The sequence below is a fragment of the Dermacentor andersoni genome, chromosome 1 (assembly GCF_023375885.2).
Source record: "Dermacentor andersoni chromosome 1, qqDerAnde1_hic_scaffold, whole genome shotgun sequence".
Classification (NCBI taxonomy): Eukaryota; Metazoa; Arthropoda; class Arachnida; order Ixodida; family Ixodidae; genus Dermacentor; species Dermacentor andersoni.
Window position 1 is genome coordinate 75,308,693 of NC_092814.1, and position 16,960 is coordinate 75,325,652.

General features: G+C 44.6%; 1 protein-coding gene across 1 annotated transcript in view; it reads right to left on the reverse strand.

The window, feature by feature from the left end:
- The window catches only part of LOC126544532 (B-cell receptor CD22-like), a 149,791-nt gene that overhangs the window by 8,264 nt on the left and 124,567 nt on the right, over window positions 1-16,960 (reverse strand). Inside the window, exons 2-6 of the mRNA XM_050191876.3 lie at window positions 10,871-11,221; window positions 9,431-9,553; window positions 6,044-6,229; window positions 3,762-4,046; window positions 2,262-2,564 (exon numbers count right to left, since the gene is read on the reverse strand). Coding sequence (XP_050047833.1) covers window positions 2,262-2,564; window positions 3,762-4,046; window positions 6,044-6,229; window positions 9,431-9,553; window positions 10,871-11,221 — 1,248 coding nt within the window. The remainder of the gene's footprint in view (window positions 1-2,261; window positions 2,565-3,761; window positions 4,047-6,043; window positions 6,230-9,430; window positions 9,554-10,870; window positions 11,222-16,960) is intronic.

Below are 16,960 nucleotides of genomic sequence, written 5' to 3' on the forward strand. Positions count from 1 at the left end.
TTTTAATAGGACATTCGTAATAGCATGATATTACGAATCATGATTCCACTGTTCCATAGTGCCCTCAGTTCCTTAATCTAAGCTCTAGAATCTGAAGGTGCGGGACGCCCGACGTCATAATGCTGCTTATATACAGTAAATTGTTGTAGACGACTACTACGGCCAATACTTATATTCTGGTCATTTATATTCTATCTATGAAATCATGTATGGCAAGGTGATTGCCGATTAGCTATTGAGGCATGTACTCCTCAACCTGCTAAAAAAGTGAAACTGACATCGCGACACAGTTTGTGTTTTAGCATTTTCTTTCAATAATGCTGACGCCCTAAGTATACTGTCGATATTTTCCCTCTTTTCCCGTCACTAATTTTTGAGAGAGAGGAGAGAAGCCACATTCCCCCAAACACATATGCTCAAATACCAGTTTCCAATGCCACTGCGCTTACAATTATAGGCTAGATCTTTACTGTTAAATCCGCTGCTGCGAGGAATTGCTACAGTGCAGCTTTGAGTAACATTTAACAGTCTGTTTCTGCCTAGAACGCTGCCGTTGCAAAAGTCAACAATGTGAATGCTGCGCTCATATCTCAGTCACCGAGCTACTCATTTTCGTCGAACGACTGTTCGTCATGGTGTCTTAGCATGGAAAGCCTTGAACTCTACAGTGAGAGATAAATGGTTTATATTTTTGTTGTGGCGGACCAGTAATTGTAAGCAGTTATGTGAACGGTAGAAAACAAGAGAATCAATGAGAGAGTGCAGATGTCAATATAAATTTTGAGCATTAAAAACACGTTAACAAAAAGAAAACAAAAAACAAGTAAACTGGTTTGGCCTTGCTGATAATCGTATTGTAGCAGAAGTTTTATGTGGCTTGAAGACGCTGGTCACTGGTGATAAATATGATATCAATGGGAGTGCTAATGAGGTGTAGCTTTCCCAGTACCGCTCAAGCGTCTTCCAGATGGTAAGGTTCTTAAGCTTAGTGCACAGCAATATTTCCCGTATCGTCAGCCTTATGCGTCATCCCCGCTACACACTTCACCATGCATAACACCTTTAGGAGGCCAACAAACACTGACACCGAGGACAACATAGGGGAAATTACTTGTGCTTAATAAATTAAACGAAGAAACGATAAATTAATGGAAATGGAAGTGGATGAAAAAACAACTTGCCGCAGGTGGGGAACAATCCCACAACCGTTGCATTTCGCGTGTGATGCTCTACCAATTGAGCTACCGCGGCCCCGTTTCCCCATCCACTTTCTTGGGTATTTATGTTTCCTAGTAGAACCCTGGGAGTTTTAGCCAGCGCCACCACTCACAGACCTTGGAGGCCGACCTGGAACATCCTTTCTGCCGCAGACGTCACGAGAACGTAATCTTTTTGGGTGAAGGCAACCGGTCAATAAACCCACACATGCTACCTGAAGGCATCAATGTTGCCGGATTCGGGACCCTCGTTAAGTAATAAACGTGAAGAAAGGGGGTTAACCGAGGGGCCCGATTTTTATTAGTCATAAGAAGCCAACAAACACTGACACGGAGGACAACATAGGGGAAATTACTTGTGTAACGAGGGTCCCGAATCCGGCAACATTGATGCCTTCAGGTAGCATGTGTGGGTTTATTGACCGGTTGCCTTCACCCAAAAAGATCACGTTCTCGTGACGCCTGCGGCAGAAAGGATGTTCCACGTCCGCCGACAAGGTCTGTGAGTGGTGGCGCTGGCTACCACTCCCAGGGTTCTGCTGGGAAACTTAAATACCCAAGACAGTGGATGGGGAAACAGCGCCGCGGTAGCTCAATTGGTAGAGCATCGCACGCGAAATGCGACGGTTGTGGGATCGTTCCCTACCTATGGTAAGTTGTTTTTTCATCCACTTTCATGTCCATTAATTTATCGTTGCTTTGTTTCATTTATTAGGCACAAGTAATTTTCCCTATGTTGTCCTCGGTGTCAGTGTTTGTTGGTTTCTTATCATATGACTAATAAAAATCGGGCCCCTCGGTTAACCCCCTTTCTTCACGTTTAGGAGGGAGAAAGACAGATAGAAAAAGACGACTTTGGCGTATTGCGAACATTTCAGACTGAACATAAAAAGCCTGCATGCTTCATGTTTTAGCACAGCAGCTTACGCGTGTGTAAAGTCAATTAGCTATGGAATTTCATTAGCATACGAACATTTCTGAAACTGACAGCGGGCGTGCGAGTGACGCAGTGATGCATGAATCTAAATGCGGAAAACCACGTACACAGTACTCGAAGGTACACCTCGTTGCTGGTTGTGCTTCCAACAGCATTGAACCCTGAACAGGAGTAGCTGCCACTGTGGTTTCGGTTAGCATTCACGATGTCGACTACTGTCGAGTCCCGGAAGAAAACACCTTTCTTTGGCGACGACTTTCGTGGCAGCCGTTGTTTGTTGAGAAGCCATGTGATGTTCCCGGTGCGAGGGTTTCCAGATGTCCGACACTCCAAGGAAACAGTCGCTCCTCTCGTGATGTTCGCAAACTGTACTCGTACACCCTTGAAGAGCAGCGTTATCTGTGGCTTGACTGCCAAAATGAACACAGAATAACAAACTATAGTTAAATCGAATGAAACACGGACAATGTTTTTTTGAGAAGGTGCATTCACTGGAGTTAACAAATCTTATCTAAATCAGAATCGCAAAATTGGGCTTGTGGGAGCTGTGCCAATAAAACTAAGAAAGCAAAACACACACACGCACACGCACACGCGCGCGCGCGCGCACACACACACACACACACACACACACACACACACACACACACACACACACACACACACACACACACACACACACACACACACACACAGAGAGAGACGGAGCTGCTATGCTACGATACTCAGCTCCGAAATTTTGACTGTGCTATTTTCGCGGTCTTAATTTGCGCAATATTATCTGCAATTTACAACATTCCTGAATAAATATTGGTCAGGGTCTACCTTTAAACAGGGACGGTGATAGCAACAATAGCATAACAGAAATAGGGGGGAACCTTGACAAAAATATAAGTAAATATGAGTCATATGGAGCAATTATTCCGTGTTAAGGGGGATCAAACGCAAGAAATTATCCTACAAATTGCAGAATGAATATAGTGGCATTCAGGCTTTTTGCCTAGGCGCCTCGACATCAGCGTCGTGTAAGTATGATGTTGGAAATAAAGGTGACTTTGTTACTTCAAGCCGCCACATGCGAGCACTTTCTTTTATTGAATCGTGATCCGTTTCATTGAATGATGGTGATTTAACGTCCCATAGCTTTATTGTTGACTACCAGGGGTACATATTTATTATGTACACTTGTGGTTCGTCAACGCGTATCTGAACCTAAGTACAGAACTGCTTTTTCATTCCGGCCGCGTTGTATTGCTGTCGCCGCGACAGGAACTCGAACTCGTAGCGTAGCGTTCAGCAGCAGAATGCCACAGCCAGAGGGCCGCCGCTGCGGCCGCTTCTGTGTAATAGATTTACGCTTACTATTTGTTGTCTTTTCAGGATTGTAAGCGTATTTTTCAGCATGCAACGTATGTAAGCCTTTTCTCTAACTCTGCAGAAGTACCAAAGGCAAACTAGCTTCAGAAATTGCACAGTTTTTCTGAAAAATTTGCACCTCAAGATGAATTATATTAGCGACAACAGCGGAAAGTAACCTAGAAATATTTTCATTTAAGGTTACTGCATTAGTCATGCGCAATACAAAGCGTCAAAACAGTCGAGCTTACAGTGAACATCAAGCGTCCAAATGTCCACGCAGTCGCTGTCTCTTATGAGCGGATTCCTAGATATGCACGTGAGCTTCTGGCCGTTGTTTTGTACCGTTGGTTCGAAATATAGTACGGAGAGGTCATTCTCGACACTTCTTGAGTTGTTCACGAGCTCTTTGCCGTCCAGCCACCAAGAGAACTGAGGCGCCGGTCGAGAGCCGTAGGACTCGCACTCCACGCGAGCCAGGACTCCGGCCTTAAGCGGCGTGTCCTTATTGCGGATGCTCACGTTCACCGGTTTCACTGTTGGGACAAAAACAGATCACATTACGTTTATAGAAGGCTCCGTGGCAGTCCTGATGCAAACCAAGTTCCCACAAGAACATGGTAATCTTAGGCTTCTGCCAGAATTTGCTCACAGTATGGGCATAAACACAGCACCTGAAGAGGATATGGAAATCTTAGCGCTTTTGTATAGCAGTACGCGGGTAAAAAAAGCATGCCACATTCAATACTGAGTGAATTTACTTGATATCTATATATCGTACATGTGTGTAATGTTACGTACATGCATGTATAAATATATCGTATGTATGGTACATACATACGAAAACATATTCGTACAGGAAACCGCAAACTCGAGAGAAGAAATAATTATTTTTTTAATAAAAGGGAGGCTTGGCCTGCGTGAGGATGGAGGATGTAAGGGCGCTCTATATGTCGTAATATTTCGGCTTTTCATGCGAAGCTCCCCTCAGTGCGAGAGTGCTCTTCTGTCAATTTTGGACAAGTCTGGCGTTCGTATGTGGCCATTTTTGGCGGACAGTGTTTCTTTCTAGCCTCTTCCAGTCCTTTACACTTCTACATAAGATGTCGGATAGTTGGGACGTGATCACCGGAGCATGTGCTACAAAAAACAAAAAAAAAACATGAGCGATCGCGCAAGACAGTTAAGCAGAGTTGGAGACGCACAGACTGCAGCGAACGGCACACGCTCTTTGCAAATAGTTACTCCCAGTTTCTGTGAAACATTTCCGCAGCTATGGTAAGCGCTCCTTATCCCGTCCACAGCTGTTGCGCTGGTGGAGGTGAACGTGCGAATTTGAGGCTGGTGGCGTCCACCTCTTTGAAGTTTTTTTTCTTATACAGTTATAAGGTAAATTTGAGGCTGCTCACCTCAAATTTACCTAATAACTGTATAAGAAAAAAAAAACTTCAAAGTGGACGCCACACCTGCTATAGTCAAGGCAAGGGCAATCACCCTTCTGAATGTCTTGAAACTGGAGACACAATGCAAGGTGGTAAAGTCTCGCAAAGGCGACGGCCTCAGGGTATTCTTTGCTGCAAAAACCCACAAGCCGCTATGTCCCTTCCGAGTCACAGTAACAGATAGAGACAGTTCGAAGCGCAATGTCAGTGTTTTTCTTCAGCGTCACCTCACAGCGCTCGCACCAGAGGACACATTTGTGCTCAAGCATTCGGACAGCCTCGTGCAGACTTTGAGGATGGGAGTACCGGGGGCGAAATGTGCAATGTCTGTGGACATTGAGGAGTTAGGTTATTCCGTACCGTATGATGACTTCTTTGTAACTGTCCGGGAAACAATTGATTCATACGGTGTTGTTTCCTTTCAGAATGACTGCCTTATCCCGGCAGAGGGTTTTCTTGAGCTTTTGGACGGCTGCCTCCCCTTTGCCATTGTTAACTTTGACAGTAAGATTCCCATACAGAAAAAGCGAATCTTCCAAAACCCAAACGCTGTTTCCAGAACCATCCCCCTTCACTAAGCAAGAAACTGACCGAAGGACAGACAGGAAAACCAAAGAGTAGGCAAAAAAAGCTTAGCTCTAAAGAGCTTTTGAGCGACATAGTTATGGTTCTGCAAACATTTAGACGCAATGCTATAGACAATGTCACGTCCTTGTTGGCAAAAGCTTAATACTAAGAATTTCAGTGTAAAACACTATGCCAACGGGGATATGCAAACAATATGTCGAATAGCGAAAGGGTCACAGGACTCGCAGCTATAGTGCTGGCTTTCGCACTTTGTGTGAAGGGCGCGCATAGCATGAACGCTGACACATAACTGCACAAACATTACAAGGCAACAAGTCGGCCACAAAGGTTTCACCTATTATAGAAGTGATCGCAGTTCTCGGGATCTTTAGTGAAAAGCGCACGGCAAGAACCCGCTCACATCATCCCACTATACGAGTAGCAATACAGTAGTCCCCGCCAGCATCACGACAGCACCACTTAACGTTATCTGTTGATGGAAGGAGGAGCCACACCGCACTTACGGTTCAACAGAACAGTCACCGAGGTCCGAAGCGGCTCGGTAATGTTGTTATTGGAGGCCTCACAGGTATAGCTGGTGTTATCCAAGCGTCGTGGAACTCGTGGCACCTTCAGCACCCTCTCGCTTCCATATGACATGCTGCCTTTCCGGTCGCTTTCCAGCCAACGAATACGGGGCTCTGGCTTACCTGCGTTCGACGCAAGCCATTGGTCTTCTAAGGTATAAGGCCGAAGGTTAAAAGACAACGTGAACTAAAAGAAAGATGTCTTTTATTGAAAAAGAAACATTTACATCTTGTCTGAAAAATTTCACTGTTGAAAATGGTTCCTTAGTAACGTGTAACAGCGAACAAAAAGGAGTAATGAAGTGCAATAAATTATATTGCAAGCAATGAATGCATCCATAGACAAAATTCTGACAATGAACTGTGTGTACTAGCCTATATATGTATTGCTTTTAACTTCGCAATAGAAGAGGTTAGACAATAATTATTTGCAGCATGTTGAGTAATCACACTAATAAACCTTAGGCTAGCGCCACAGCCTCGCGATACAGTACTTTATCGGCAGTCAACGAGAGGAACTAGTTTATTTGGGACATCATTAACCTGAAAGTCACTAGGAGGATAGGTAGCTTTAGCATTGCAAATGGGCGTAATACATCACACGTATGGATCCACCAACGGTAGATTGTCTTGGAAGTAGCACAAATGAAAATATATGAAGCACTGTTATTGCAAGAAAGCATTAGTCTGCGCCACGGATTGTAAACAAAAAGTGTTCTACCGGCCTGAAGGAGTCGCATGTATGTACCATACTTTGCTGTTTGCCGTTGTTCCCAGAAGCCACGCGGGTCACATTAAGATGAAAGCTGTGAATACGAGTCAGTATGTGAGTCAGTCGACAGCGGTTTGTAAAAGAATTAATTAAATTATGGGGTTTTACGTGCCAAAACCACTTTCTGATTATGAGGCACGCCGTAGTGGGGGACTCCGGAAATTTCGACCACCTGGGGTTCTTTAGCGTGCACCTAAATCTAAGTACACGGGTGTTTTCGCATTTCGCCCCCATCGAAATGCGGCCGCCGTGGCCGGGATTCGATCCCGCGACCTCGTGCTCAGCAGTCTAACACCATAGCCACTGAGAAACCACGGCGGGTGCAGTTTGTAAGGCTGCCAAACTAGTCCAGTGCAGAAGACGATCAAGCCGGCTAAATTAAAATCCTCATGCTGCCTTCCAAGCTCCATGAACTACACAGGGAAAGTAATGAGATATTGTGCGAGGGTTGCTTGGTCTAAGCTGGTCGAAAGTTTTCGGGACAAATGACTCTCGCCAATGTACCATATGGATTCCACTCTGAAGCTGTTAGCATACGTGGTATCTGAAAAAAAAATATCGAGTGTACGACGATTATGGCCTTCGTTGACATACTTTAGGATCTTTATATTGGTAGTCGTCAACACATTTTCTCTGGTCCTAATCCCGATCTGGGCATTGTCTCTCGCCAAAGGAATTCGCTCTGCTGGCACTTTACAAGAACATGCACTGAAAACTGCCCGCTTTGTGTCGAGAAACAAATGTGCATGTTATGCAGAATAATGTATTTTTTTAAATTACATCGGAGAGATCACCTTTGTGAAGTGCACATTTCAACAATGTAGCACACGTATTAAGTGAGGCTGCATGTCAATGTCGCTTATGATGGTGTATGTTGTGCTTCCCTTCATCACGCCATGCAGTACTCATTTAGGGTTGCCGTCATTTCATCACTGTAAAAACCGATTGACAATAAACTCAGTTTCAGAATATGTCTCGCATCCTCGTGTTCAACGCATGGTACACTTGTGACATCTGAAGTGCAGAAATCAATCCTTTAGACTCTTCGCGCGCCACAAACGCGTCGTCGTATTCCCTTGCCGTCCGATGACATCGTGTATGCTGCTCGAGAAACCTTTCACAGATGCGAGTTTGTGATGGCTTTACGAACGCTTCGAAGTTTAATTGCCTAACACTACTATTCTATTCTCTGCGCAGGGACTTAATCTTGGTGGCTGACAACACCCTCTGTTATGTCACGAGTTCTTGGTCCTAAAGGAAGCACGTTTAATCACTCACAGAATCCTGAATTTCAGACACTCCTGCCTGTGACCAAGGGGACGGAAATATGCAAGTTAAGCTGTGTGGGGGATCATGTGTATATGCTGGAAGCATATCCTTCCGGCTACTACATTCACTTCTAAATGGGCAACGCACCACGAGTGACTAAAATTATTGGTAATAATAAAATAAGTCTCCTGAAGGACAAGTAAAAAAAGAAGAGTTCTTGTTCTCAGACGGACCTACAATACATTGCAGCCGCTGTTTACGGCCCTAAATACCCGCTGCGGTAGCCCAGTAGTCATGGCGCTGCGCTGATGAGGTCGCGGCTTCAGTCCTGGCCAGGGTGGCCTCATTTCGATGGCGACGAAACGCAAAAACACTCGTGCACTTAGACTTAGGTGCACGTTCAAAACTCCAGTGGGGCAAAACTTATCCAAAGTCCTCTATTACAGGGGGGGGGGGGGGGGCGTGCCTCATAATCGATATATAGTTTTGGCACGTAAAATCCCCGAAGTTATCTGAAAATTTACTCCCTGAAATATAACATATGGAAGAGTTGCCGTATGTCTTGCCGGACGCTACCTGCATAGTTCCAGCTGCTTCACGCTCCGCAAGTAAGGAGCTTTAGCGCCTGAAATCAACGCGGCCGCAGTTCCCTGGTTTACCGTGCCTCACATGCAGTAGCGTGGAGTGCTTGCAGCCCGGTAAACTCACTCAGCTTTAAATAAAACATTTCTCTTTTCGACTCCAAATCATCATTGGAAACATTTACTTTCATGTTACCGATTTCTTACTTTTCTACCCTATTAAAAAGAAGTTGACATTTTGCCATCGTATAACTTTCTGACCCTCAATATCTCCTACAGTAGTTTCAAGCCAAACTGATACAACGGACAGTGATGTGGTGGTCAAATCGGCTGCGTAAGCGCATGCAATAATTGTGCCTAAACTCGTTGCGTTCTCACACTCAGGCGCGAAGCAGTTCCTTTGCGCAAGGAAGATGTCTGCTGGTGTCCAATGATGAGTTCTCCAAATATGCGCTTGCGCAAGCAAGTGTTAAGATGAGCCAGCCGAATCGCCTCTGTTGTACACTGTAAGTGTTTTGATGAAGAACACAACATGTACTAACGTGCATGGTTTGCCCTTCCCTCATTACGCTATTGCATAGCATTAAAACAGAGCAATATATGCACAGTATCCACACGCACAATGTTTAAGGAACAGCGCATTCTGGTAATTGGCAACATAATAGCATGCGGAAAATGCAAATTCCAAAATCGTTAACCCACCTCCGATGACATGGCACTCTAGGTACAAATCTTCCCCTTCGTTTTGCCTGACTTTTTGGTTTGCAGAAAGGCGAATTTCGCGCGGCCTAGTACCAAATATGATCACCACATTCTCAGGAGGTTCTGAAAGGAAATTAGAAATTGATATTTAGTGTTTGAATATAGAGGTCACACACAAACGCACGCACACAGGCACGCTCGCGCACACACACAAAGTGAGTGAGAGATAAATTTTAAGTGTCGCCGAAAAGGTTAGCCAAACGACAGGCTTAATTGGCATGTTACTCCAGGTGTGATGGTGAGGGATGAAATATAATTGAGTGAGAGAAAAAAACCCGATTCAGCACACTAACATCAACATATGCACCAACATGTACACCACAGACAACAAAATATTATGCATGCTGCTTGTGTAATGAGAGCATGAAGGGTAAATTGAAGGAGATACAAAACCATGGTTCCGTTGCTAAACGCAAGTCAAAACTTGATGTGGTCCCTAAAATTGGGTAGCCAGAACATTTTGTTCTACTTCAAATGATATACTGTAATTGCATGTTGCGTATTGTGATGTGTTTTGTGTATTTTGTCTGTAAGTGACGTTTACTGTGCCTATCATTTTATTCCACGTCGTTCCCGCTTGGTGCAGCATGCTAGGTGCGCCGCCAGGCAACCCTTCTCCAGGATTCATTAAGGAGCTCCTCAGTCTCTCTCTATCTCTTTAGAGAACTGGCAGCTTGAGCATCATATTCTACAATGCCGATTGTGTAGCAGCAGCTCTTGTCGAAGTAACAAGACGCCCCTGAAACATCAACTTGAGCACCTTCCTACCTCTTTCTTTCACCATGTACTTCAACCACTGCCGCTTTTTTTCATGCCTCTTATTTTCCTTTTATGACTTTTTAAAAATTTTTTGTAGTTTCCTGATTTTCCTTTTCCGGTTGGTTTATCATTGGTGATGATGAAACAGTCAGCTTTCCCGTAGGCTATTTTCTTAGAGTTTCGTCTCTAAATAAGCAGCTGCCACATTTATTTTTCCGGATGACTGAAACAGGATTCATTACTGCCTTATTCAAGTAATAAATGAAAATACATTACGCTCAATGAGCATCCGCGACAGAGAAGTTGAACAGAAGAATTCCAGCGTGGTGACGCTTGACAGGCCGAGTAACGCTGACGCCGCACATGCTACAGCGGACCATCTGCAAATAGAGCACGCTAGCAATGCCGAGAGTAAATAGAAATCCTCAGCCAGAAAAAGCTAAAGCTTTGCATGAAAGGTGCCTCAGGGTGCCTTTAATAAAGGTTTACGTTTTTCCAGCTTTGAGTAAACTTTTCTTATTACTCGTCTGCTCCCCCATGCCATACTGCTTTCATAGCTTCCGTTTTAAACACGTTCTCCTGCTTGGAAGACGGGGAGTACAGACCAGGATTGGTACAAACCTATGACGCGCAGGAAGTGACTGACGTTCCTCTTGACGTCGGTGCCGTAGTAGACGAGGCACTGGTAGTATCCCTGATCGTGCAGCATTACCGGGTCGATGCTGAGCCAAATGGGTAGCCTCGTGGTACGTACTTGCAGCCTGTCCCGCCAGGAGGCACTCGGCCGGTGTGTCATCTGTCTAATCGGCACATTACGGCCCTCCGATGTGAGCATGTAGATGAGTTCGGCGCCCTTGTACCACCGTATCTGCGTTGGGTTCTCGTCGCCGACGCCGCCACCTGTCGGCAGTGTGACGTTGCAGTAGAGCTTGCCCGTCTGGTTTTTGATCACAGTAATCTCGTTAGCTGCACCTGAGCCCAACGTAAGAAAAAAGAGAAAGAAAACAGCTCAAGCAGTGGATACTTATGGATGTATTTTGCAAGTATTCATTAGTCATTCCATTCTCATTGTAATGGCGTCAAGATTGTAATAACGGCATCAGCGTCGACATAATGTCGAGGCGTGTCATTACACAAAGTATCCCAACCACGAACTAGCCATACATTTGGAGCCAATCTGTTGTACGTTCCAAATTATTACGGTGAAGGCCTTAAATGGCTCATGGGTCGAAAAATCCGATGTCCAGCATAATGACACCAAAATTCATAGGTAGTAGAACCCTCGACCTCTGGTGGGAGTCGAACCCACGACCTATGGAGTTAATTATAGCAAAATTAAGACCCAAGACCTGTGGTAGGAGTCGAACCCACGACTTTTGGTGTTAATTAGGGCGAATTAGGCCATCAATTTCTTTACAGGAAAGCGTGAAGCCGAGGGGAAGAAGAAGCGTCAGCAACAACCTGTAGTGTTATTTAAAACGAATTAAGGCACTCGAACCCACGACCTTTGGTGGAAATCGAACCCACTTAGAGATATGGGCGAACCGGCCATATCCCCAACTTGGGTTCCCATAGACACCGTGAAGGTCGAGAGTCGAACCTACACTCTTAGGCAAAGTTACGCCCTTTGGGGTGTATCTCTGCCACACAACGATAATCGTCATCTGCCTTGCTTGGGTTTCCTTTCTTGAAAACGCCGCGCCCGCTACTTTCCTGCCGGGAATGCTATGTCACGCTGATAACGCGCATGCCGTTCGTTACTGAGAAGTACCGGGCTCGCCGCGTTAAAGAAAGGAAATGCAGACAAGACACATGACGTTTATCGTTGTGTGGCAAAAGGGTGTAATTTTGCTTAAGAGTGTCGTGCCTTTGGTGGGAGTTGAAACCCTGACCTTTGGTAGGAGTCGAAGCCATGACCCTTAGGCTTAATTATGGAAAAGTTAACACACTCGAACCTACGACCCAACATGGAGATATGGGCAAACCGGCCATATCTCCAAGTTGGATTCCAACTGACATCGTGAAGGTCCAGAGTCGAACCCACGACCTTTGATGTTAATTACTGCTAAGTTAATTAAGATATAGATAATTAAGGCACTCGAACCCACGACTTCTGGTGGGAGAAAACAAGTAATAAGAAGTACGAAAGCATTTGAATGAAAATGTCAAGTAATGTAATGAACGTCTCGTGAGCGTACAGGCTTTCATCCTCTTTAGCGTATTAAAGTGATTGGCAACTTTTGTTATTTATTCGCCAGCAAAAGTGCGCCTTCAAGCTCACCCTCTACAAACTTCACGCAAGAGATATGCGTCACAGTTATGATCCTGCTTTTGATAGTGTCATTATATGCTCCAAGCTCTCTAATCACGTGTCTGAAAGCACGAACTGATAGCACCAGGTGACACTACTCCAGGCTCTTATTTTCAATTCTGTTACCCGTCCGCCTTCTCATTTTGTCCAGTTGAGCATTGGTACTCCTCTAGGCTTTTATATTCGATTCTGCTACGCGGCCGGCTTTTCATTTTGTGCAGTTGAGCATTGGTTTTATCATACAACCAGAAGCGCAATAACAAAGCGCTATGAACTTGATATTGACAAATAGTAGCAGACAGACAGACAGACAGACAGACAGACAGACAGACAGACAGACAGACAGACAGACAGACAGACAGACAGACAGACAGACAGACAGACAGACAGACAGACAGACAGACAGACAGACAGACAGACAGACAGACAGACAGACAGACAGACAGACAGACAGACAGACGGACAGACGGACGGACGGACAGACGGACGGACGGACGGACGGACGGACGGACGGACGGACGGACGGACGGACGGACGGACGGACGGACGATCGCTAACTTTCAACAAATGTTTATTTTCAACGACACGGGGGGTGTTTATACTGAACACGCTTCCCATCAAGCATGCGCAATTACTTTGTTAGGAACGTTAGCACCTTATCGGACAGGAAGCGCACATGGGGCACTCACACGTGCAGATTGAAATCTGGAGATTTTTCCAGCCTCTACCATTTCACGTGTAACTCGTCACCGCTACTGCTCACAAAACTACGCTAAGCAAAAAGCGGTTCACAACCATAAGAACTGCAGTTAAATGCAAGCTAACATTGCGGACATCTTTCTCGACATTGTGTAAGTGTTCTCTTAACCGGTCATTCATGCAGCGTCCATTCTCTTCTACATAATGTTTACCACCAAGAAAGGGTATACAATAGACCACTGTACTAACAGGTCACAGAAGAAAATCTCTCTAACCCCTCCAACTACCGTCCGATATCTCTCGCTAGTGTCCCGTGCAAAGCATAAGATTGTGATGAGGGCTAGTTGGTTCATTCTTAGAACTGAGGTGATAATAATATAATATACCATAATATAGCATCCAACTTGACGGCACACCTCAAATGCATTACTTTCTTTTTTTTTCAGCAGCATTATGGTATTAGGAAGCGACTTTCATACGAAACCTAGCTTTCAGAATTCACACACGAGTTCTTTCAGCCCATGGATGCCCAACAGGAAATTGACGCCAGCTTGTTATATATTTTAAGGTATTAAATGGCATTTCCTATAATTACTTGTTGGTAAAAGTTTCATGGCTTAGTCTAACTAGGAAGTTAATGAGGTCTATAGAGCACTTCTTGAAAGGTCAAATGTAATTCACACGCGCCAATAATCAAAACTCCCCTTTTTAATGTAGCATCGAGTGTTCCACAATGAGCCGGACTGTTACAGCTATTATATTTAGTTAGTTATACAAATTTGCCTTATAACATGAAGTACAAAGTGAGATATTTCGCAGACTATTGTCTTTACCGTTGCGTCACAGACCAAAATTACATTATTGCCCTTCAATATAACCCACATTCTATCCCAACTTGCCGCAATACATGGTTCATGCCACTAAACGCCTCCCAAAAAGTAAACTCATTACGTTTTCCCGTTTACGCACCGTAACTGACCGTACCTACCACCTCAAATAACTTCCCGTTGAGCCCACGCCATCAGATATGCACACAAGTATCTTGGACTTCACTTGACCTCTTCGATATCATAGATAATCCGCATCAAAACCATTTGCTCTGAAGCTTCGCATACGCCGGAACGTAACCTTAGGAAAGCATCTACAGATACAAGGAACTTGCACACCTCACGTTATTCCAAGCTAAACTGGTATATGCGTCTTCTTTCTGGCACCCGTTTCAAGTGTACCTCACCTCTCATCTGCAAGCGATTCGGAACCGGGCCACTCGATTCATCGCATCAGATTACTCAAGGCAATCTAGTATACACTACTGAAAGGCACGCTCGACTTTCCTTCACTTCCATCACATCGCCTCATATCACGTGTATGCCTGCTTCATTCCATACTACTACCACCCGCCTTCAAGGCACGCATTTTTAAAACCAGTTTTGCGAACTTCCACTCGCCTCAGTGACAACCTATCCCTAACACGCATTTTTACGCTAGCCAGAGAGAGAGAGAGAGAGAGAAAGAGAAACGAAGAGGGAAAAGTAGGGAGGTTAACCAAGGACGTGCCCGGTTGGCTACGCTACACTTGGGGAGGGGGGAAAGGGAAGAACAGGTAAGGAGAGATAAGAAAAATAATAGGCAGTTATTCCCAGTCAGTCGCAGAGGACGCTAACCAGCGTTTGCATAATAACTTTGTTAACTTTACCCACACTAGTGTTTTCTGACTGATTTGTTTTTTTTTTCACGTTCATCGTTTGTATTCGCGAACAAACAAAAGTCTCCCCTTACGTAATGTCTTCAAGAGTTTAAGAAAAAATAAATAAAATAAAATTTCATTTGCATATAAAAGCTGTATAGACATGATTTTGCCCGAGCAGACATTTATATTTCGGTGCCGTAGTGTGTCACACATTGTAAAAAAAGAAAGCTTGTGTATTTGTGTGACAAATGACAGAGCGCAAAAAAAATAGCTAAGAAAGATTTCACTGAAAAATAACCCCTGGTTTTGTTCACTAGCTTCCTTGTGGCGGTCGTGCCATGCTTGACGTGCAACCACGTCAACATTAAAGGCTCACTAGAGGCAAACAATAAGTCGACGTGCACCGTTTAAATAACGTCCCAGAAACCTCGCAACGCTAGTTTCGTGCCAAGAAAAGGCAGTTCACGAGAAAATTGCACCTGAAGGGTTCGAATACCCTTTTCAAAATTCAAATCTCCCGCCACCCAACAGGGGGAGTGGTGACGTTGCATACGCCATCACCACCCTTTGCTGCAGTTGGTGAGTAAAACGGCGCCCCACAGTCGGCGGTACTGCGCCAAGACAAAGCGGTAGATTCGCCCTTGCAGCTGCTTTTTGGTCAAGTGATGTAAACCGTTCGGGCATCCCGCGACATCACATGGAAGTTGAATTCTCTGCTACTTGCCGTTTGTGCGAGTTTCGCAAGCCGGAAAAACCAGCGCAGCACTACGCAATAACGAAACTACAGAAAAGCGAAAGCGTGGCGGCGCGGAGTCGCGCGAAAACGAAACCTTTCGACCGCTCGCGTCGTTGTCAAGGGTAATGTCAATGAGTTATTTTTTCAGAAAATGAAATATAACTGGACAACTAGCATTTTATTTCGTCTCATAGTACTATACAAGGATGTTTTTTGCAACGAGTGGTTGAGTACTAGTTACAGAATTTAACTGAAAAGTGATTTCGTCATCGGGCAAGTACTTGAATGTCCCGGGGGAGTCTCTAATCACGTCCTGCGTTTACCTCAAGTTCTCCGTTATTAAGGCTCTGTTCGCGATAATATTCACGCCTTAGAGATCGTCGAGTACTAATCTATCACTTTAGCTTGATTTAATATTTGTCTTCAGTGTCCCTTTAAGACCTAATGAGACTGGATTGTATTTGGCCTGCAGACACATTTTACAAGGAAAGGAACCGCATTGAAGTGAGGCGCTTCAGAAAGTTATATGTGCAACATTCATCGCCACACACCGCACATCATTCACTGGCATGTTACAGACACTCTTAAACTGCGAAAGTACCTTCGTGGGAACTTGTACACGCTTCCCTTAACAATGGGAATGAACCTCCAGAAAAAAAAAATTATTGCAGATTTTTTTTAAATTCCAACATTTTCTCGGGAACTTCTCGCTAGTCAGTATTTATGCAGGCTATACGGTTTTTTTTTATTTACATTTGTATGAAAAAGATTTAAGCACTTAACAAATGTGTTGTGCCGACCACTGTTTCACAGCCTGCACGTACACCTCGCACTGAAGTCCAATTTTGTTGTCAGTTTTGTAAAATGGGGCATGTTGACGTAAATGTCTCTCTGGTTGGCTGGTGGTAGAATTAAGGGCAGTGTTCGTTGTGTGTGCAGAATTTGTCATTGCGACTGGACTTGCGTCGTCATAGGTCAATCAACAGAGCACCCATCCACTGGAACGTGTATCACATGACGTATTACTTCTTTCAGTTCTCTTATGTCGACAGACCTCTGACAGGAGTTTAATCTTCCCTACTGTTACTGTACAAGCTGCAATATGCATCTAGAACATATGGTAATTGCTGGTTACTCTCACAGGAGTACCGCCAAAGGGACCCAGATTTCTTGCCTCAAGAGTACAATAGGGATGCACACGGCATCAAGAGAGTGCTAGAGTAGTAGCTGGAGATGCAATATGGAGTCTAGACGAGGAATCACGTCTATCAAGTA